Here is a 23,720-nt window from a genome sequence, read left to right as displayed (position 1 = left end):
ATTCTGTGTTGCATCAGGATGACAAGAAAAGTCCTGTACTACCTGAATGCAGTAGGACACCACATTCAGAAGACAATGGAAGCAAAGTGAAGAGCATCTAGTGTGCTGATCAAGAAGCAAGGCTGCAGCATCTGCCAGTGGCTAGTATGGTGTGGCAAAAGTAGTTTGTATTCCCTCTAAAGGAAGGATCAGAGGAACACACTCACCTTATCTGGATGAACTACAAGCACTGCTTTCCTGTAGTACTTCTTTACTTGTTCAGGAGTTACTAGATCTGCCATGCTGACTGGTTTCCACTTATTTTCCCCTTCCCAAAGCACTGTATGAAGAGTGGATATTAATGCTCTGATATTTCTCTCCTTTCCTTCAATCCATTCAAGAATCTGGGAAAAACAGAACATACAGAACTGAATGCAGCACTGTAAGCATTCTCCATCTAAAGACATAACCTTTACTCTGTACAAGACAAGACCCAAATTCAGTTGTCCTGGTGCATTCACTCCCCCCAGGTCCAACTATCTTACTGCATTCTTCTTTCTGCTGCCCAAAAGTGGCATTTGCCACTAAGGAGTTGCTCATTTTCACTAGTTTATTGCAGAAATTCAGTCATTGCAAGAGAAATTGCCAAGATAGTTATGTATATCCCCATGAGAGTTGATTAGAACAGCAATATTCAAGCCACTGATGTAGTGATACAGTGTCTTCATTAAACACTATGTAATATGAAAATCTGCTGTCTATCAGCAAGTATGCTAAATAAAAATGTGTATTTATTTCCATATATGGTGATTTGTCTTAAAAGCTACCCATGCAAGCTATGCACACTCTCTTCAGGTAATACACTTTGTGAAAACAAGTTTCAGCATTCCACCAAAGTTTTTCTAAGTCTTCTAAAGCACCATAAAGACTACAAAACTGAAAGAACATTAATACGTGATGTTATGAGTAATACATCAAAAAATCTTAAGAGCTAATCAGGTAACAACCCACAGACTAATTCTGTGGCCTATCTCCAGAATTGCATCTTTCAGTAATTTCTTGTAACAGCAGTAGCACTTATTAACCAGTAAATGCAAGTAAGCAGTCACTCTGAAGACAGTTATTCTCACATGCCTATTTTTTAAAGTGTAGTTTTGTATTATCAGTCAAATCCATGTTTTCTAAGGGGACCCTTGGGAACATGAGAGAGAAAACTGCTCTGGCTTTCAAGAAATGGACTCTGACAAGAAAACAGGTTCTTAAATTCTCCAAGCTTAGCTAAATGAAATAGGATCTAGCATTCCATCCTCACACTTTTTGTGCTATCGTCACTGCTGCTTCATTGCCAACTGACTGCTGTTCATGCTAATTAACTTCTACATCATATGATTTAAATACAGATATTTCACTCTATCAGTTTACTCTATTGTATCCTTCAATTGTATCCTTCTGCTCTATTATCAGCAGTTCTAAGCATAAGCTCAGATTTACACACATCAAAATCACTGTTAAACAAACCTTGAGTTTCAATGGGTCCATATCTTTAGACATTTCTTGTTTTCTCATCTCAGCAATGGTCTTTGGTCCCTTTTTATCAGATTTAGCTGAAAACCCTTGATTAGATAAGAGATCCTCAAAGTCATTTTCTGAAACTTTTGGCTTTTGACCTAAGAAAGCAGAAAAATATTAAAGGAAAAGTTACATAAAATACATTAATGGGGGAAATCTATTGCACTTAGATACACCTGCATGACATTTCTCCCTACCATGATAAATATCCTTCAGAGGCTAACTCCATAAGACTAACAGAAGGACAGGAATAAAAGGGATTGCTTTCAATCCAGTGGAACGGATAGCCTCATGTGCATATGTGACTAAATACTTGGATGTCATCTTTTTTAAAAAATGGATTAGACTCAAGGCAGCACACATGTATTCATGATTTTGGAAATGGTTTCATTTTTCCACTATAAAGTAATTCAAACTGCTGTGCAGCAGTTTTTCAAGTGACCATATATTCAATACTCTAATCAAAAGTATGTAATCAATATTTTAGTATGTTGAGACTTATGCAGAATAATGAAGGAATAAAATATCAACATGAATAGTCATTATAGAACCAAAAAAATCTAGAGAATTACAGAATAACTGAATTCTGAAGAGGCCTCTGGATATCATATAGTCCAATCCCCACTCAAAACAGGGACTTCTAGATAAATTTCTCAGGTCCTTGTCCAGTTGAGGTCCACCTGTTTTCAAGGATGAGGATTCACAACATCCCTTGCCCTGTTTCAGCATTTCATCATGCTAACTGAAATTTTTTTCCCCTGTTCTCCAAGCAGACTTTCCTGTGCTGCAGGTTGTGCCCACTGCCCCTCCATCCTGTCACTTCTTTCCACATACAGATCAATGGAATCTTTTCAACTTACAGAAGTACCTGCAGTTCACCTACATGCCAATTAAAAGGAGGCATAATCCTAATACCAGCACACCTGGGAAAATAAAATTTTCTAAAAGATTAATGTAGAAGGGCCCCTGCCCAACCCTATACCTCTAGGTTTGCCTATTCAGTTGGAACATCTTAAGGTTCCAAGACTGATTGCAAGTCTGGTTCCAAGAACGATTCCACCTGCTCCCGTCCCCATCCCTGTTTGAAACAGAAGAATTTCCTCTAAGTTTTTTAAGGCTAGCTACTATTCTTCAGCTAGGAAAAATGGTGCATCCTTTTACCTGTGTATCACAAGTGGACTAGCATGAAGCAACGTTATCAACCATCTCTCTCTGCATAGATCAAATTTACCTAACCCAGTGATATAAAACCAGTACCTATGTGGGTCAGTGAACATAGCCTTGAGACTTTATGCCTAAATTTGCAAGTCTTTGGGCTATAGTCAGCTTGTCTCTGTGATATTCTAGTGTAGCTTTGCAAAAACAGGACACCAGATTTGCCAAGCTCTTTTCAGATTTCTACAGCCTAAACGTAAATAAAAAGATGAAGGTACAAGAGTTTCTGCAGCTAACAGAACATCTCACTAACTTCATACCAATCATTATAAATAATGCCTTCAGAAAACTTACCAAAGCTTGGGGTTCTGACTCCTCTTTCTTCTCGTCCTCCAATAACACTGAAGTTTACTGTGTAATTAGGTTTAGCTGCTGTGCTGGATTTAGTCTGGGACTGCCATGAAGTACTTGGTGGTTTTGTGGATTTCTGCCACTGATTTCCCAACTTCTGAGATGGAGTCATCTTCTGACCAAAGCCACTACTCGGGAGTCCACCACTGGAGGAACCTAACAATAAACACTAAATTAAGTGACAGATACCAAGCTGAACAACTGTTTCATACAAGTAAGACAGTTTGGTCTTGACATCTAAACACATAGTTTAGAGCAATACCACTATACAAGAGAAAGTGTAACAGAAAAGAGTGTGTGAAATGAAGTTAAGAGTCTCATTAACAAGTAGCTTAGATGGCAGGATCTAGAGCCATCTACTGAAAGTTTTCCAGTTCTTAACTGTCAGTTTTAGCATAAACATTTGCTCTTGTCTGACCAGCAAGGTATGTGTAAGGCCAGAAAATAGTTCTGCCTCCCAATTCTTTACACTTCAACATCTGTCAATATGCAGAGGACACTTAAAAACTAATTATATGATCAAGAAAATGTAATATATTGAGAATATTTTCAAACGAGTGCTGTCAAAGTCTCTAGTGATTTCTTGCACTACTGTTTAAGAAAGATAAGAAACTTATTCTACAGAAGCATTAGCAGAAAACATTGCACATGAGTAAAAAAAGCACTGAAGTCTGCAGGAGATACTGTTGTAATCACCCAGGTGTGATCTATAGACCCCTCTGTCTATCAACAAAATATTGATTCAATTTTTAGTATCCCATTTCCCTTCATTAGCTTCACCTGCTACTCACTTTGGGAAGAACACACAGGGCCTTTTCTCCACTCTACAATACTCACTGTAAACAATTTGAGCAGAATAAAGCTCCAACCTTTTAAATTCATTATTCAGTTTGTCTCACTGATGAGAATAAATCTGAATTTTTTTTATTCTAAACCAAGCCACCATTAAATTGTCCTCAACTGACATCCTTTGGAGAGATTCCTAGAAACTCAGTTCCCTTGACAAGTTGCATATACCCATCACTGGGGAAAAAAATAACATGACAACTGAATTTAGATACAGCTAGATTTTTTTTGAAAACATCTTATACCGCACTTATGGCATCCTGAAACAGATTAAGACCTCTTTATGTTGGAAGAATTCCCTAAAGATGACAGAACACAAATTCAAAACTAGTGGTCAAATATGGTTACACACCTGATGCCAGCCAGGAAGTATAACATGAATGAAATACTGACACTTCAAAACTAGAAATCTTTATCAGTCAATCTTGAACAACAAATTTATGATCCCATCTCATTATTTCTTGGAGGAAGGTGAATTAGTCTTTGTATCTCCACATAGGTTTTTAATTAGCTGATGATGGTTAGAAACTTTCAGCTCAAACATATTCCAAGCCAGTTTAAATGTACTTGTTCTTGTTTCTATTTTTCCGCCTTTTTATTCACGCTAAAGCCTCAGGAAAAACACCCAAGTCTGTCTGGGTATACACAGCAAAGTAAACTCTTGTTTTCTCTTTCAAAACTGATTCCCTACACCTCAGCTCTCCTGATAGCTCTGTTTTGTAGCTGCTGCTCCAGTTATAACTGCTTACACAAGAGGATGTCTCCCCAAGGCCATGTAGAAGATACTATACTATACCTCTAAATAGAACACCTGATAAAATGTAGGATTGCACTGTTTTTTCATGAAAGCACCCAACTGCAGAGTCAACTCAGTCTTCAGTCACTTCTAACTTGTGAAATTTATAGAAAAAAATATCTGTTACTAGTCAGAGTACATGAACTTGCACATTGAAAAATAATCTCATTCTACTACTCTTTCAAAGCATTCTACATTCATTATTTCAGTCACAAGACCACCAATTCTTCCTGTAGGACAAGGCATCACCTCACTATCAGCAGGAACTTTTCAACACCACACTCCTACTTTCTAGATCATTCCTAAAAACGAAGAGTGTGAGAACACCAACTAACACAGAACACTTGGTATCCTACCACTACCCTAACACACTACACTACTAACTACCTTTAGCTGTTGTTTCTTTTCTGTTTATATAACATTACTAATTGAGTAGCTTTCACTCTCATAATTCTTCTTCCAGAATAATGACTTGTCAGTGAAGGCCAAAACACGCCTATGAAAAATACAACACCAAGTCTAAACTCCAGTTCTTGTAACTCCCTGAAAATTCAGTTCAAACCTGAGAAGGTTAACTAGCACAGTGACATTTTTCCTACTGAAAGTTAGCTGAAAGACTAATGAATTGATCTAAATCCTACTAAAATCAGTACAATGTCTTCCACTGGTTCAGTGTGTGCTATGCCTGCATCTGCAAGTCAAAGATAAATTGATTTTTTTACTGTCACGCTATCTATAGATTTGACAAGTCCATATTAACCTGAACTATCAAGCTAGAAAAATTTTGTAAATTATTTACTGCAGTGTAGCCTTTTGGTACCACTTCAACACAAGAACTTTGCACATAATTATGCTCAGGCAACAGAAAGAAGCCAAACATTGTATGTATACTGTGTTTATAAAAGATAATTCCACCAAGAAGATACTCAATTCAATACACAATGCTAACTGCCAAGGCAACAGGATAAAACCTCTGTCAGCTCCAAGTGAAGGGAAAAGCACATTTCTGCAACTCAGCAACTATAGGTTGTTCTTTGGACAGTCCTATTCCATGGACTCTCAGCAGCTAGTCACAATTAACAGCTACAAATCAGCCATTTGCTATTGCAGTGTGGTCCTGAAATGCAAGGACCTCATCTCTTTTTATTGCCCTTAGTTTTTCTGCTGTTTGAGAATGCTGCAGTGCTAATTCCTGAGTTTGGGGTGAATATAACATGCTGGGAGAAGTGTAACTTTGCCATGTGTCTCATCTTCCACAACTTGTGCGCACCATTGCAAACTGACAAACATTCGTAATACTCATGGTACTGGTATACAAGTATGGGCCTGATTTTTGCTCATCTTACAAACATGACAGATTTGAGTAGAGGAGCTATGAAGGCCTATTGAATTCAGAGAAAAGTACTGAATTCAAAGGAAAACAACTGTCACTTTGGACCTAACAAGGAATTTAATCCAGCTTTCATTTTATATCCTTCACAGCACAGTATCAGTCAATGCTAGATAAGAAACCTCATGCTTAGTTACTGAATCAGCAACCCCTGGTTTCTCTTACCTTCTCAACTAGGTTCTGAAGCATTAAGTATTACACTGTTTCTAAATTACAGCTGTGGTTATCTTCTGAAATATTATACCAGATGTTTCACACAATTTCTGTAAAGATTTCATCTTTCCTTGTTACTTGTCTGTTCTCAGCAACTGCCTCAAGCTGGTTGTTAACAATTAAAAGGTAACACTTTCCTTTTATATACATTATCAGTTACATTTATTGGTATAAGAAGCAAATTAAACTGTAGAGGCATTAAGTATAGGCTCTTAAAAGTAAGATCTTACCTGGAAGACTAGATCCAAGATTGGCAAGATCAGCAAAGGGATCAAAGTTCTGAGATTTAGCCTGGCTGAGGGACACACCTGAAGACACACTGGACTGGCTCCCTGTGGTAAAAGCTTGACCTGTGTAATAAGAAAATGTATCATGTACTTGGTGTATTTGGAATTTGAGAGAATGAATAAAAGTTTATTTCAACAACACTTCATGTAAACTTGCCCAGCATTCTGCTCCATGACATTTTTTACCATGACAAGAATCAATATTGCTACAGACAATTGACACTATTTGGTTCCTCTGCCTTGAGCTTATTCTGAAAAACTACGCAAGTGACTTACTAAAGGGGCATTTAAGCACAGCAGCATGGAGTCCTTTAAGGAACAAATCAAAAAGGCACAAACACATGTTCAGTTTCAGGTGATTAAACTGATCAAGCTTGGAGTATTCCTTATTCCCTCTAATTAAAGAATTTCATTTCATAATACCTTCAAAAAGGGATTTCAACTGTGCTGACGCTACATTGCTGGTTGCTGAGGAATCTGCCCAAGAATCCCATCCACCTAAGAGATCTGGGTGGCTTGTAGAAGATGATATTTTAGGTGGCTCTGATGTCAAATTCCCTACAGAAGAAAAAAATGGTTTGATTATTCTTTTAATAAAAGCATCGTGACAATGGATATTTTGCCAATACCAATAGAACTGTGTATCACATTGTCAGCTACAATGACCAAACACATAGCTTAAATTTCTCCATAACAGTCATGCAGTCTTAAACAGGACTCAGAAGGGTTTTACCACTGAAATTCCTTCATTTGTATTTGAAACATTCCATGCACTTCAGAGACCTTCTCCCAGACCTGGTTATTCTTATGCTATATTTTTTCTAGTCATACCACTTGGGCATTACAATAGATTTTCAACATCAAAAAATAGCATTACCAATCAGATACCAATGTGACTTCTACACATTCTGAAGAGGTATGATGAGACCACATGCTCAAATCCTTTATTTTTGTAACCTGGCACACTGTAGTTCATATAGACAGATTACAGTAAAGGAGCAGAATATCTAAAGAAAGGGTAAAACAAGGAGCATAGCTAAATATTCTGAAAGTTGAAGCAATTGAGATCATGGGCAAGCAGATCCATACTTGCTTGTTCCTTAAGTTCTTCTTTAATGCACATATTTATAATTCTTAGCCATACAACAGTAAACCACTGGAGGTCAGGGCATAGTTCTTTACTAACACTGCTCAAATCAAGCTAAGATGTAAGAATAATTAGATCATGCTTTCCAGCTTCCCACAATAAGAGACCTGAGTTTTACTTTATCCTACACACAGCTTCACATTAGGTTTTCTTTATTTAACTTGTCATCTCTTCCGGAAATCCTTTAATCACAGAGGACAGGATTTTCTGTTAACCAAGAGGCTGGTTTAATATGATGCAAGGGTTTTTTTAACCTTGTCTAAAGCCTGAGAACACAGTCATCAGAGAAACTAAATTCTACTCAGGGAAAGACTACACTGGTCACTCAGGTTTCTTTCAATCACCTTCCACATCTCCTGCTATCTTTTGATCATTCTCGCAGAGGGAAATACATTCCAGACTCAACTTGCATTAGAGATGACCTGCCACTTGCATATCCAAACCAATTCGGTTCTCAGAAACACTCCCTGAACAGATACCTACTAAGGAAAAAATGGACACTCCTCCAACTACTGACAATAGCTTGTTTTTGCAACTGTGACCACTTAAGAGCAGGTTATCTGAAGTGAATAGTCATCCCACCTACTAGCTTCTCTGCCAAATCACTACAGCTTTTCACAGAAAATTAAATTATCTTGTTAATACGTTGCCATTTTAACAGTAACTGCTCAACATTTTCATATTACAGGACAGAATACCTTAACAGACCAGATACTCTAAGAACTACCTTTCCTACAAATTGAAATTACATTTTAAAATACCTATGATTTTAAACTTCAAGCCACATTGAAAAATACAAGCCTAAAATTCTGATTATTGAACCTGTGTACACTGAAACAGCTTTTCCTCTGTATCTGCAGAAGTTTAGTAATCGTTTACTACCAAAGAAAGCTTATCCATCACTAAAAACGAATTCGAGACACTTATTACTGCTCCAGCAGTAGATTCAAGTAGATTCACCATACCTCATTGCTGCAGCTTATTTTGAATGAATGCTGACATTACTACTACTTTATTTTTAGTGAGTTTAAAATTGTTTCTTACATTAATGACCTCATGTTTGCACTTTCTTCTGTTCTTTCGACACAACTCTTCCAAATATGTAATTTAAGAACAAGCTCTCATTTGCCCTTTCTTCTCCAGTTACTAGTTATGTTTTTACTCACATTCACTCATTCAAATTACAAGCATTAGAACTATTAATATTCCTAACTCACTTGCTAAAATTGATACCAGTGACTGGATGGAATGCTAAAGGCTCAAGTACATACTTCATTTCACCTAAACACATAGAAAAGCTGTCATTTGCCAGGTAAACTTAAATGAGCATGAAATGTTATCCCAATTCCTGTACTTCCATAGGGTTTTTAAAGCCTGCATAGCAACAGAGAAATATTAGGAAATCACTGTGTAGCAGTAGACTGAAGAGAAGATGGGTACATTTCAAGTATCTTTTCCCTACATTGACAGAAAGCTCCAGAAATTACATTAATATAGCAGGTACATTAATGCATTTACTAAGATGCAAGTGTTATCAACCAAAATCAGAAAGAGTAAACATAAACCAATAAGCATTGAAATCAGATGTCAAAGTATTTTTTTCTTCTGTGCTTGCTCACATATTACTAACATCTGAACACTGATAGTGGTCTCCTTGAGGTTGCAGGTAAACATTTAGAGAGCAGAAATTCACATTTATGTATTTTTCCAACTTAAACTTAGTACATAAAAGGGTTCTCTGTCACACAGGGATTGGACCACCTCTGGTATGAGGACAGGCTGAGGGTGCTGGTATTGTTTAACCTGGAAAAGAGAAGGACTGGGGGTGGGCAGTTTTATCAATTTGTATAAATACTTAATGGGAAGAAATAAAGACAATTAAGCCAGACCCTTCTCAGTGCTGCCCAGTGGAAAGACAAGAGGAAGTGGGCACAAACTGAAACACAGGAAAACCTCACCTAAACAGAAGGGTTTTTTTCTGTAAAAGTAGTCAAACACTGGCACTGGTTGCCCATAAAAGTTGTAGAGTCTGCATCTGCAGAAATAATAAAAATCAGTAAGGACATGGCCCTGAGCAGCCTGCTTTGAACAGGTCAGCCAAACAATCTCCAGAGGTCCCTGCCTCTGGAGTGAGATAGATTTTGGCTGAGATAATGCTCCACAAGGTCAGTATTGATCAAATCTTCTACTGAACAGAAAAAAATCATCATCTATTTGGTAACCTCATGCAACAAACTATATGATGCAACAATAGCGTCATAACTAAAAGTGGCATAAGACTGGCAACTATGCAAATATACAACTAAACCACACAGCTGTTACTGTATCTATAGGACAGAACAAAAATGTTGCAAAGGAAGCAGCAAGTGGGATGATCTCAGCAGAATCAGCCAAAGCTGGAATGTAACTCCTGAACACATGGCAGAGGGCAATCAGCTGGCTAGCCTTTTATTTCAGGGAGGAAGCCTTCTCATCTCAGCCAGTCAAATACTGCTTCTTTTTTACCCAGTTTCTCTGTAGCTAACACTCAGACTGCATCACCCAGAGGCAGGGTCAACTAGATTCCCTGTCCAACAAGGAGAGGCAACTCCAAACTGCATGCAATAAGATCTGGGAAGAAAACACTCCCAGATTCAGGGTGAGAAATGTGACACCACCATTCCCGACTGCCTCCAATTTAAAAGGGGGGGTTCTGCAGGAGTGTGGCCTCTATGAGGAGAGGCCTGGGCTGCTCCATGCTGGACACGGCCAGCTCCAACAGACCCACCACTGGGCACAGCTGAGTGCCTCAGCCAAGATGGTGGCACCTCTGGGAACACATATGTAAGAAAGGGTGAAACACACTGCACAGCTGCTGTGAGGAGTGAGAAAAGTGTGAGATAAACAGCCCTGCAGCCATCAAGGTCAGTGGAGAAGGGGGAGGAGGTGCTCCAGGTGCCAGAGCAGAGATTCCCCTGCAGCCTGTGGAGAAGACCACAGTGGAGCAAATATCCACACTGCAGCCTGTGGAGGACCCCATGCAAGTGGACATGCCCTGGAGGAAGCTCCAGTCCATGGAGAGGAGCCCAAATAGCAGCAGGCTCCTGGAAGGAAAAGGGAGGATATGTTCAGAGTGATGGCATTTGTCCTCCCAAGTAACTGTTACACATGATGGAGCCCTGCTTTCCTGGAGATGGCTGAACACCTGCCTGCCCATGGGAAGTGGTGAATGGATTCCTTGTCTTGCTTTGCTTGCATGCACGGCTTTTGCCTTACCTATTAAACTGTCTTTATCTCAAGCCACAAATTTTCTCACTTTTACTCTTCTAATTTTTTCCCCCATCCTGACAGGGGGGAGTGAGCAAGCAGCTGCGTGGTGCTTAGCTGCCAGCTGGGGTTAAACCACAACACCTACAGAAACCCACAGTCTTGAAAGACTGTATCCCTTGGGAAAGACCCAGCAGGAATAGAGGAACAGTGTGAGGATGAAGGAGCAGCAGAGAAGAGCTGTTACAGACTGACCTCAACTCCAATCTGTATGGAGAGGACCTATGCTTTTCTTTGAAAATCAGATTTAAAAAGCAACACCCCTGGCTCTACCATTTTTGCCAGGGTATGTTTCTCTTTAAAGAATGAACGTGCTTAGAAGCTCTATTTAGTAACACTTTGGAAGTAATGTGCTTAGGATGGAGATACAGGAAGACGGAACATATCACAAAGCTTTTTGTTTAAAGATGAATAGGTTTTAAAACAAATGCATGAGGAAAAGGCTTCACCAAAAATACATCAGAGAAATTAAATGAAACAAATAAGATTAGAGTATTACATAATGTCTCTGTAAGAATATTAGCACAATGCATTCAGGTCAAGAAGGTCCAAGTTAGCCTCAGCTTGCACTTTAAGAACTGGCTGTACTATAACTTGACTTGCTCATTTCTTTTCCAAGGCTTCCAGAAAAATCTTTAACATCTGAATACAATCAAAATAGCATTCTGACATCTAGAAAATAAGTTTGCAGGTGTTTGTGTATCCTCAAAGAGCTCTCACAGGAGACTCCAGCTCCTAACAGAAGGTTAGCAATGCTAGAACTCCTCTCACATCATAAACATTAGCATGGCATTTTACAGGAAACCCTTGCTACTTTGTGCATTTGTATCTGCATTCCCAGAACACAGAGCTAATTAAAACAGCAGTCACAACAAGTGGATCTATTAAGACACGAATCCACCTTGACTAAGCTGAAAGAGAAATGCACAGAGCAGCAGCAACTGTTGAGAAACAGAACCAGAAGCACACTTACCTAAATTTAAGAAATCTGAGCTGGAAGAAGGTGGAAGTGAACTGTGCATGGAAGGAAGTGTACTAGCTGTAGATGTTGAGCTTGGAGTAAGAAAGTCCCCAAAGAGGTCTGGACCAGACAGGGCTTGATTCTCTGAGCTTGATGACATTGTGAATGGGTCAAAAGGATCAGCTAAAAAAGAAACAGAAAACAAAGTTACTATGACAAGTTTTAGAATAAACAAAGTTGAAAAAGCCTTACTCTTCTGGGGGCACAAAAGAGTTCATGTCAGTAACTGCAGCAGCCTTCTGGAAATTTTTCATGGCAAAGAGTCACTATCTGTCCCTTCCTCTAGACATCTCTACTTTCCAGTTGGTACAAAAAATATTTCAGCCATACACAATATGAATAGCTATGTCTTCAAACCCAAATCCTTAGCAAGACTACATTCAACAATATTGTTAATTTCACCCATGTAAGACATTAAATTTGAATGATCATCTGTTACAAACACAAGAATTACGTTTGTTAAATACTCTATAATGCGAAAACTCCAAAGAAATTATACAAAACAGCCTATTAAAGTACTAAAAAGAATATCAAGTAAAATATTTATACTACCACTTTGACTTGAAGGCATTGGTGACACCGGAGCAGAAAGCACATCAACTCAAGAATGAAAACCAACAGAAGCAAGGCTTTCAACAGGTCTCTACTGATCACAATGAAGAAAAAACTAATTGGAAGAGTATTTATAGTCAGCATGGGGTAACGTGACCATCAGCTAGAATCATAGCTCAAGATCTTTGCATTTCTACTGCCCTCTAGGGTCAAAATCCTCAAGAACCCAGGGACTCCTGCCAGATTCACTGAGAAGCTGAAGAGAAGGAATAATCCTGCTAGTGCCCTAGCACATCCTGAGGTCATCACCACATTGTACAGGACTAATACATCAAAAAACAAACCGTGGAACGTGATCAAGTTATCTTACATTGCACATACACAAAACCTCAACCACAAGATTGACGTGCAAAGTGAAATACAACAGTGACCAAATATTCTCACTTCTGCAATAATCTTTTATCCAATTCAAAGGTAGAATGAGATACATACATGACTACTGCTCAGATGTTTTATGGAGCAGATATAAGAAATGTATAGTTAAAAAATAAAGTAATGAAGCTTCTCTTTTCTAGACTTCTGCCTATGTACAAATGGCAAATTAAGTGATTCCTCATTGACCACAGTAACAAAGTTCAGTATTGAACTACTTCAAAAGAAATAAATACTGAAATCACCTCAATATTCTACAAAAGTACTTTGCAGCTGTATGTAGATTAAAGCTTTTAGTCCAAATGAATTATCTTGGTGCAAATAAGCAAAACCTTGTAACATTTTCCTGGATTATTTGACTACTTTTCCCCAAAATCATATTACAAGGCAGAGAACTGCTATTCCCAGAAGTTTGTCATATGACTAAAGAGCTAACTATGCAATGGTAAGAGGAATGGAACCTCTGAACTAAACCACCTTGTTTTAAACACCAAATAGGTACCAGCATGTAACATTGTCTTGCAGGACACAGACCTGCCAACAACATCAATAAAACCAGCAAGTACACAAACACACCTTTTAGCAGTACCATTATCCTACTGGTTTGAACAGTAATATACAGGATTTCCTGTTGCTTAGCTGTTTTGATAAAACCTCAAAAATCCCACACAGACATTTGACCTAAGCAGCACAGCTCTGTACCACATCTAATGCTACTGCTTTACGCAAAATGCAAGAAAGCAGTAAGGCATTACAATTCCATGCCTTAACAAAAGTAGTTATTCACATGTGGATTTAGAAAAGGATCTAGCACGTAACGTTTGTAGGGAAAAGCTCTGCATTCTTCAAGAGTACTGAATCTCCTTTAAATTCAAAGTTTGATACTTCTCTGTTTACATGGTTTAAAGCTAATAGGGTATTGGCAACATAACAAATACCTGGATAATATACAGCAATTTGTCTCCTTCATGCAGTAAAAACACCTATTCTATGCAGATTCTTGCTATAGACCAATGTTTTCAGTGTACAGATCAACAGATGGTACTCACTTTGTAAGCACAATGCAACCAGCAGTTTTTATCTGCTGGTCAGCCAAAGACTACTGATGTTAAATTCACATACCTGAAGACATGGCTGCTGCTGAAGACGTACCCTGATTAGCAGCTGGACACTGAGACTGACTGCTGAAAAAGAAATCTGTCCCTTGTCCAAGAAGATCTCCGGTGGTCTCTTCTGAAATCTGTGATGCATTACCCACAAACAGATTGTTCAACAAGTCCGCATTACTTGAAGAGTTTGTTTCTGATATAGGTTGTTTCTGTTCTGGTGAAATATCAGAGTCTAGTCCCAGTAAGTCTACATTCTCTTCAGGAACAGATTTTTCTAACAGTGCAGATGGAGTTTCAAAATTGGCTTCAAAAAGCAACTCTCCTTCTGGAGTGGAGTCTTTTTCATCAACATTTACTGCACTTTCTTCACCTGGAAATGTAGGGAACTCCTCATCTGAGGGATCGCTCTCCTCCCTGTCATCAGATAGTTGAACACGATCATTTTTAGATGAATTGTCCTCTATTCCACTTTCTGGACTTTTTCCTTCTTGAATAAAAAGAAACAACAGCTCATCAGGATTTGTCTGCCAACTAGGATAAGATAGACTTGTATGGTGAGATCATATGAAATCAATACTTAATTAATCAAAGGTCACAAAAGAACTGATGAAAAGAGCTGTTGTCCACCACCTCTTTGTACAGGGCAGGCAAAGGGGGAGCTTACTACCATACTTGCCACTTTGCAAGGGCAGGTATTACGATTTTTTTCAAAATGAGACTGACTTGGACATTCACCTCAGGACATTGTACCATTTACGGCTTAGAAGATCACTCAGTAACTGCTGCTCCACACAATGATAGCATTCAGTGTCGATAATTGCTTATGCTGTCATTTTTTCCAGCAAAGCAGAACCCAGAAAAAGGACTTACACATGCACTAAAGTTACATTTTCTCAATCCATACATACTGATCTGGACCCACTGGCTAGTCTACTTTGTTTCTTCTGTTCCTCAGCCAGCCCAAATGGGGCTGTGGGTATGCAAAGGATTCCTTGCAAACCTTTAAGGTTATGATTTTTGCTGAAAAAGAAAAATTCAGCTCAGCGCTTAAGTTACACACAATACCAAAACCCATTCCTTGATGTTTATCCAGACGAAGCCAAATGACCACTTGTTAACCTGCAGAGCTCACATTTTAAATAGCTTTTTCTCATGTTCTGGTGAAATAGTGACTTTTGCTGCATAAGAAGGCTTAAGCACTCATTGGAAGGTGTACAAGACAACAAATATACAACAAATAGTTATTTCACAGGGAAACCTGTACCTTTCCAGTCCAGAGAATGAAAGAAATTATTTGCATCAGTACTACTGCTGTGTGGGGATTCAGTCTCAGTAGGTGCACTTTCTGAAGACTGCTCCAGCTGAGATGCTTCTGCTTCATACTGTGCAGTTGAACCTGGTTGTCTAGGCAGCTCTGGTTTCCCTACGAGATAGATTTTAAACCAGAACCCTTAGACAGAAACTTCTAAAATTCAATCTTGGTCATAGCAGCTGGTATTTCACTTGCAGACTGACTGCTATAGCAAGACAACTGTCTCAAAGTATCTATTACTCTGCAAAGGCAAATTCCTGAAATTAGCATTATTAACTTTGTTTCAACTACAAAGGCTGTTAAGACCCTATATTCAGCCATAACATTAAATTAAAATCAGACTCAAAGCAAAACATTCAGCATTCATTTTCCTACAAATGTAAATAAACTCCTCACTTGTACCAATCATCCCCTAAAACAGGAAAGAGCCATGAGCAACATCTGCAATAAGGAACAGAACATCAGAAAAAAGCAAATGCAGCTATAGAAAAAATGCAGAGTATAAAGCCAGATAAGAACATGGAATTGTTAACAAACATCTCAAAGGAGTTGCGTAATACACTGTGGGCTGTGATTAACTGCTCCTTAGATTTCTTATTTTACTGAGATCAGATATTAAGTGACTCTTGTGTAAGACTGAATTGGGCTGAATTACCTACTGCTAAATCATGTCTCAGAAAGGAGGCTTCCTCAATGCAAATAAGATGACTCCCTACATTAAGTGTTCATCTACTGTTTGAAAAGAATGGGATGAATGCTTGGGAGAAAGCTATTTGTCTAAATCTAAACACCAAACTGGTAGACCACTTTTTCACACTCCTTCCACATACTCAGTTGCAGTTTAGAGATGCAGAAAAAATAATCTGCCTTAGAAAACACATATGAAAGATCATGATTAATGGCATAGTTCAAATTCAATTTTAATAAGAGAAGTTTTATAAAACCAGTTCATAGCACTTGCTCTTGTCCTATTTACTTCCCACCAGTTTTAAGAAATATTTTCAATGGAATTTGAAATCCTTGCATTTATCAATGAGAAAATGAAAGTGACTTAAACTAAGAGTAATTTTTACAGATCCTCATTACCAATGAAACATCTTAATGAGCTGAGAGTTGTATTCACAGTAGGATCTTTAAAATCTGTATAAACTAAGTTAAATAGAAAATTACCTAAATCATAATACAAACCAAACATATCCTGCTAAAAAAAAAAAAGACATCAGCAACTACCTTGTATCAGAAGAAATGGAATTACAATGTACCATATTAAGAATAGAGAGTAAGACCTCATGTATGGTGTCTAAAAATCACCACAATAATCGCCATCATGCTTTTTATCCTGGAAGCACAGAGAAGGCTTAAGAGTCTTAGTGAAAATGTCACAGCTAATTACTGATACCAGGAGAAGAAAGATACTGAACAGCATTAACTGGAATTAATGCTGGCATCTACAGATGAAGCACAGAATATAGTATTAAAAAAATTAAACATCTGCTGGACCATATTAGGAAAAGTTGAAAAATTGAATTACAGCATTACTTGGCTATGCACAAGGACCTTGATAAAAACATTTTTAGTTAAGAACATTTGTGAGGAATGCATAGATGATTTTAAGTGAAATTACAGTGGTGCCAGTTTAGCCACATACAGTTCTTTCAACACATTTGGCCTACAAATCCTGGCTCTCAATTCCATTAGCTAAAATCCCTGCAAATAGCATATTCATAGCTTTAAAGCAAGCAAATGTAATAACAGCAGAGTTGAGAAGGATAATTATAATCCCCCATAGAATGCAAAATTTTAAGTGATATTTACAAAAAAAACCTTTTAAATTTCTTTCACTTAAAGCAATATCAGAAATTAAACATGAGTCTCAAACACTAAGTACATGAGAAACTTTATGACGTTCTCTAGTTTTTCAAGAGATTCATTACCGAATTTTGATAAAATTTCTTGTTGTTCCTCTCGTGTGGAAAAAAGGATCTTGGGATTCAGTCCCTTTATATTCATGTTATCCCATGGTGGCTGTTCACAGCTAGGTCTGTCTCTGGGCTCCACCTCTACTTCCAGATTGACTTGAAACAAATCAGGATATTTTTCTTGTATGTCGCAGGCATCCAGATCATACCTGCAAAGATGCACACAAGTAGAATCTTGATACTGATGGCTAACTAGGTTAAATTCACTGCAGGCCAAGACATAACTTTAAAGCAATTAGTATAAGGCTTAAAACATGCTGTATTTGTTTAGTTTTTCCATATATTTAAAACAGGTGGTATTTTGATACAGAGTTTTTTTGCATCATGAACAAAACCTTCAGTTTCCTTGAGGTAAGAAAAATAAAAGAATCATCTTATTGCAATCTAAGTCATCCTCTTCCTACACCGACCATATTTCCTCCCCCCACCATATGTTGGTTCAGCAGATTAAGCAGTTTCAAAGAAAACTTCTTCCAATCTCCTACAAAAATGTGTCAACATACTTGGCAAATTTCACTGTGGTGGCATTTCGGGGCACAAAACCTGTGTGGAACTGAATCTGAAACATCTTCATTGACGCCATCTGTTGAAAATAAGAAATACAGGGAAACTGCATAAATCCACATGAACAGTATGCACAGTGTTCTGCTTTTGATATAATGTAAATATTTTCCGTATTAAAATATTTTGAAGTGTTTTTCTGCTACAGTTTCAGTTAATTCCATATATACTTTGTTTTGAGAGATTTAAATGCAGTTTAAGACAGAACCCAGATAAATCTATTACTACCAGAAACAAACCAAAAGACCTTGAACAAGATATCCCTCATCACTAACCTCAAACTATCAAAGTCTTAAATATTTCCAGACCCTGTTCTAGAGGCTGAAACTGAATGATCCTTCTTTCTTTTCTGAATAATATACACTCAGAAAAACTCATTGTGCAATACACTAATCAAGAAGTATGTGTCATCTATAAAGGAGTCCATCCAGAACAGTTTTAAATGTAGCACATTTAAAAGGACACTTCATAAGACATGGAAAGAGTTCTTTTTCCTGTGCAACTTGAAGTCAACCATTCATCCCAGAGAAAATTACAGAGCTTTTCCAAACTGATTCCTTATAACTGTTCAACATTCCTAACTCTTTCTTCTGCTGACAGAAAAACTACTTTCCCATGCCTGATCAGCATGTGAGAATCCAGAAAATGCTACTATAGAACATTCCCATAGCTCCTGGTCTTACACAGATCCAAATTACAGAAAACTCATACATCCACAATGTATTAGTTCCCCAGCTTTAGTTACAACACATGTTGAATAATCTTGCCAGTCCTTACAAAGGAAGTCATACAGTAATAGTCCAGTAAATATGATATAATAAAATTGAATGATGAAAGCTTTCCTTGTAAATGAGCATTTATTGAACATCATAACTAAACGTCAAGTAACAGGCAGAGCATTTCCCCTCTATCCAGCACTAGTGAGGCCACATATGAAGTCCTGTGCCCAGTGCTGGCCTCCTCAGTACAAGAGACACATGGACATACTGGAGAGAGTTTCTCTGATCCATTCATACATCCCTGCCCAGAACTACATATAAAAACCTGATCACCCTATTAAATCAGGTTTCTTAATCCCTTGCTATTGAGACACTTCCTAGAAGATAACTAAATCCTCTCTGAAGTTAACTGCGAGCAAGTGGGAGACATTCACAAAGCCTAGCTCTAGGCACTTAACAGCAATATTGAAGTGTGGTGGTAAGAGTTCTGCAGAGACCCTCAGGGGGCAATTTACAGTACATAAAGCTAAGGATACCTTGAATATTGTTCCATCAAAGCTGTGAACCAGGATCATTACAAACACTCTTGATGTATGTTTCAGCAGATGGATGAGAAAATTCTAATCTTTTCCAGTTTATGAATAAATGCCAGAGAAACCACACCAAAGAAACCCTACCATCAGTGAAACCAAGATTGCACAAGGAGTATTGCTAACCTTGGCTGATTTTTCCCCAGTTGTATGCCTTCTTCACTGATGACCTTGAACCAAATACTAGTTATTTTTGTGCATTAGAGACTCATTTCACTGAGCTTTCAGTTTGAGGATGTTCTGGCAGATCTGGCCCCATTATCAATCTGGGGACATAAAGTCTTGAACCTCTGCAACATGAGAAGATTTGATACTCACCTTCCTACACACAAAGCAGAAAAAATACATGGAGAAAACTATTTCAGTAATAGTAGATATGTATGAATATGCTTGTTTGCCCCAAATGTATGGAACCTGAAAAACCTCTGAATCAATTTTCACAATGCTCCAAGCTATCCTAAACTTTGCACTACCCCTTCCTAACTTTTACATGGATCTCCAAGTTTAATTTGGGTTACCCATCTGGAGAAAAAAATCCCATGTTTTTCAGAAATTTGAAGACAGGATTCATTAGCAAGTTTTTTCTGATCTTGCATCCATAGTTGAATTAAAAAGTAAACATGCATTCTTCCTAGAAGAGCAAAAAACAGTAAGAAAACTGGCTATAAAAACTCAACCTGGCCTTAGAAATAGGGTACAAAACCACATGGATTTTCCTAGCCTGTTTTGTACAGGCAGTCCCTGGAATTCCACTCTTCTAATGAGTGATTTTCCTTTGGTTGCAGTTTATGTGTACGGAAGTTCTAGCTTGTTGTGCAACTTAACACACAACAATCACTGCCTCAAAAAACTGGCTAGAGGCTTTCCATGCAAATACAGTAACTATCCTTACTGGAGTAATTTCCAGAAATGCTTACCAAAGCATCGACATGCAGACCACTAAGAATGGACATACTTAGGCTTGAAAAGGCTAAATTCCCAAGTACATGAAAATCTTACACATGTCTTTGAACAAAGAATAGCAAGTAAAGCTATGTACTCAATGAGATCACAAATACAAGTATGATACAAAACTACAACAAGAAAAAGCAAATATTCCATGTAGGCCATTAAATATATCATTACCTTGGCTTGTAGTCGGCCGCCTAGTGTTGATCTGGCATGATAGATCACAATGAGAACATCTCCCTGGACCGTTATACCTAGTGGAATTACTGCTTTCCCATCTTCAATTCTAAACTCCCTGAAGAAAAAAACATAACCACAGTTATTTTTGTTTTAAAAAAATAGTGTATTACCTTATGTTTAGTTTGGTTTCTCCAAGGCCTTCAATATCAACCCATAAAAATCTGTTTCAAGTTCTAATGGAAAAGAAATTCACTCTAAATGATTAAAACTTAAAAGCTGCTCTAAAAACTACAAGTTGACTACAGCAGAGCAAGAACAACAGACATATTTAGACCCATAGTTCTCAAATCAAATATGGGAGAAACATCTTCAAGGAGCTGCTGGGAAATGCAAGAGACAGGATATTATGAAAAAAGCTGAAAAAAAGAAGAAACTGTGCAGAGAGAAACTGTACTTGCACTGCTGTGGTATGTTAGGACTCCCACTGAGTGACAGTGGTAGAGAAAGAGGGGAAAGTGTTACTATAACACCTCACAGCTCTTTCTGTTCCGGGTCTCTTCAAACTGACTAAACTCCTTACAGGGCTTACAGGAAAGTTAGATCAAAGGATTTATAGGAAAGCTAGAAGGACTTTTGTATTCTCTCATCTTTCCACTGACTACCTACACCTAGTACTGCTAGTACCATTTGCAGTTCCTGTGCTGCACTACACCAGCAGGCACCAGAGCTGTACAGGGGCTAATAAGCATTCCCCTTACAGCCACTGTGCCTGGGCAATCCTTACCATTACCATGACTGAGACATGATGTAGTTCACACACCAGGGATTGATCTTGTTTATACCACATGGAGGGAGAGGAAAGAGGGTCTTGCTTATCTCTGCCTCCCAGTGTCCACTGTGTCAATCCCGCCATCACCCTCACTTTCTGCAAGTACAGATCCAAGCTGCTCTTATAACCACGTTGTCTCTTCCTCATGATTTACCTTTCAAGATCAGCTAAAATGGGACACAGGAGCTGTTCCATACATTGAAGAACCTTTCTGCCCAACTGGCATATGCAAAATCATGCTCTCTCCTTACAGTAAAGACTTCATATGTAAGTTAGTCTAGAAAAATATAATGTGCTGTTTCAGAGCACTTCAGAGTACTTACTTCATTTTGTCATATTCCTGGGAGGTAGTGGTTACTCTATCATCTCCCACATAAACTTCACAAAAAGGCCTGCAGCCATTACGCTGCTTACTGAAAAGAGGAACTGGAGTCATGACAATCGATCTGACAAGGATGGGCTTGCTGTGAGGAATAATGGGTTCTTCAGCCATCATGTCACACATGTATTCAATGTATCTGCCAAAACCAAGAGATACTTGTTTAGCCAGAGAACCAAATTCTAGAAATAGGTGAACACATAAGTAAGTTACTTCTGTTCATATCCAGCCACTGAGCAGTGACAGATGAAAACAAAACACTAGCAACATTTAACAGCACTTCCAGCAAACAGATTTTCAAATCTGATAGAATTTCACAAAAGGAAAACGAAATAGAAACATGGAGAAATATGATCCCTAGCCAGCCTCTCAATTTATGGGCAGCAACACAATTTCTGTGCCAAAGCCTGATAGTGGCATTACAACAGAAAAATATATAGATCAGAAAATTGAATACAGCACGGCATATTAACTCATTTGCAGTCATGTCCCACCTTCCACACATGTCCAGACATTGACTTAGTTCTGTAGCTTTACACATACTCACTTGTGAAACAAACTAGCCACTCTTTCAAAGGCCTTAAAACACTGAACTAAAACTATTCATTTTGTATTTTACACATAATGGATCAAAATTGCACAACAATTCTGAAGCTAGTAACTCAAAGCTTCCTAAAGGATTTAAACTTATCCTCATTAATATAAGTTATCTTGTAGAGGACCCATTAAATATACTCAAATTTGTACAACAGTATAATCTGTCATTTATACTTAACTAATCCTTACTTCTCACCTTCCTAAATCTAATCCTTTTTGTAGGAAACACCCTTACTACCAGTGTCACTTGCTACTGAGACTTTATTGTTATAAGATCTATCAAATTAAATCAAATACTCAGTTTAAAACATTTGCCAAAGTCTATGTAAGTTACCTCTGCATGCACTCCTTTAAAAAGCAGGAGGCATTCTAACCTAATCAGAAAAGATTGACAGAAATCATTATTAGTCTTTCCACAGAACTTGCAGTGTTCTGACACCGTAAAAGCTACTGTAATAAACTAGTAAACATGGAATAAGTCTTACATATGTGGAAGAGGATTTTACACTTAAGAGAGCATTCAAAAGCACTGCATACCCTTGTTTTCATTCCTAAACATTTCTTCACTACAGCTCACACTTGTCTCACTTTTGACAAAAACATGAGTAACTTAAGGGCTCTCAAAATTCAGAACTACTTTCTCTACTTTGAAACACCCATTTTTCTAATTATTTTGCTGTTTGAACACAGACACTACTGTAATAACTGATCTTCCTAAAAAGCATCCTGTAAAAATAGCAGTATATTCACAATTGCATTACTACTTGCTTCAACAGCATCCTACAAACAGACCAATACCATACCTTTTATGAGAAGGCCAAATGCCAGGAGGACAGCGTTTCATACTGAACATATAAACTGCAGCTTCAGCAGTAGTGAAGAGACGACAGAAACACAGAAAAGAACAAACTACAACAGCAGATGCTGCTCTTCCATCCTACAAAGAAAAATTGTAACTTTGTTATTAAGCCTAGTGTAAAAAGTATGACAGAAGTTATTGAAGAAAATGCTTTCTCCTCATTTAATATAGTGAAGTCTAAGGTCTAGTGTGATCATTAGATTTGAAGTTTGTATCTATGAAATGTTTTCATTTGTTTTCCACACAATACAAAAGATACTACATATTATCTGCTAGCTCAAATGTGAGTAACTATTAGCTTAACACTGTTTGAAATTTTCAATTGATGTTTATTATGCTACTATCACTAATAGCCATTTTTAAGTTTGTTTCCTGGCTGCTACCTGAAACCCTGGTTCAGTGCTATTTTTTGGCTGATAATCATGGACTTCTACTACAAGAGAAGTCCTGAGATTCAGAAGAACTAAGCCACACTAAACTCTTTAGTCTTCTGACTAAAACTGCCTGAGATTAATAGCTTGCCACGGAACTAAGGAAATTAAAACACTAACATT

The 23,720-nt window shown here is 37.9% G+C and overlaps 1 protein-coding gene across 4 annotated transcripts in view; it reads right to left on the bottom strand.

Annotated features, from left to right (window-relative positions):
- GAK (cyclin G associated kinase) overlaps positions 1 to 23,720 on the bottom strand; it is a 75,114-nt gene that overhangs the window by 6,950 nt on the left and 44,444 nt on the right. For 3 of the 4 annotated variants that reach the window (XM_075740185.1, XM_075740187.1, XM_075740188.1), the window contains 13 exons: positions 23,111 to 23,244; positions 21,655 to 21,849; positions 20,500 to 20,617; positions 18,008 to 18,087; positions 17,460 to 17,653; positions 15,478 to 15,636; positions 14,227 to 14,700; positions 12,073 to 12,243; positions 7,070 to 7,204; positions 6,590 to 6,709; positions 3,058 to 3,270; positions 1,498 to 1,646; positions 207 to 383 (listed from right to left, as the gene is read on the bottom strand). In XM_075740185.1, coding sequence (XP_075596300.1) covers positions 207 to 383; positions 1,498 to 1,646; positions 3,058 to 3,270; positions 6,590 to 6,709; positions 7,070 to 7,204; positions 12,073 to 12,243; positions 14,227 to 14,700; positions 15,478 to 15,636; positions 17,460 to 17,653; positions 18,008 to 18,087; positions 20,500 to 20,617; positions 21,655 to 21,849; positions 23,111 to 23,244 — 2,319 coding nt within the window. The remainder of the gene's footprint in view (positions 1 to 206; positions 384 to 1,497; positions 1,647 to 3,057; positions 3,271 to 6,589; positions 6,710 to 7,069; positions 7,205 to 12,072; positions 12,244 to 14,226; positions 14,701 to 15,477; positions 15,637 to 17,459; positions 17,654 to 18,007; positions 18,088 to 20,499; positions 20,618 to 21,654; positions 21,850 to 23,110; positions 23,245 to 23,720) is intronic. The other variant, XM_075740186.1, reaches the window with a different exon arrangement.

The sequence above is a fragment of the Balearica regulorum genome, chromosome Z (genome assembly GCF_011004875.1).
Source record: "Balearica regulorum gibbericeps isolate bBalReg1 chromosome Z, bBalReg1.pri, whole genome shotgun sequence".
Classification (NCBI taxonomy): domain Eukaryota; kingdom Metazoa; phylum Chordata; class Aves; order Gruiformes; family Gruidae; genus Balearica; species Balearica regulorum.
The sequence above is the reverse complement of the archived record's forward strand: the minus strand, read 5'-3'. Positions and strand labels throughout refer to the sequence as shown.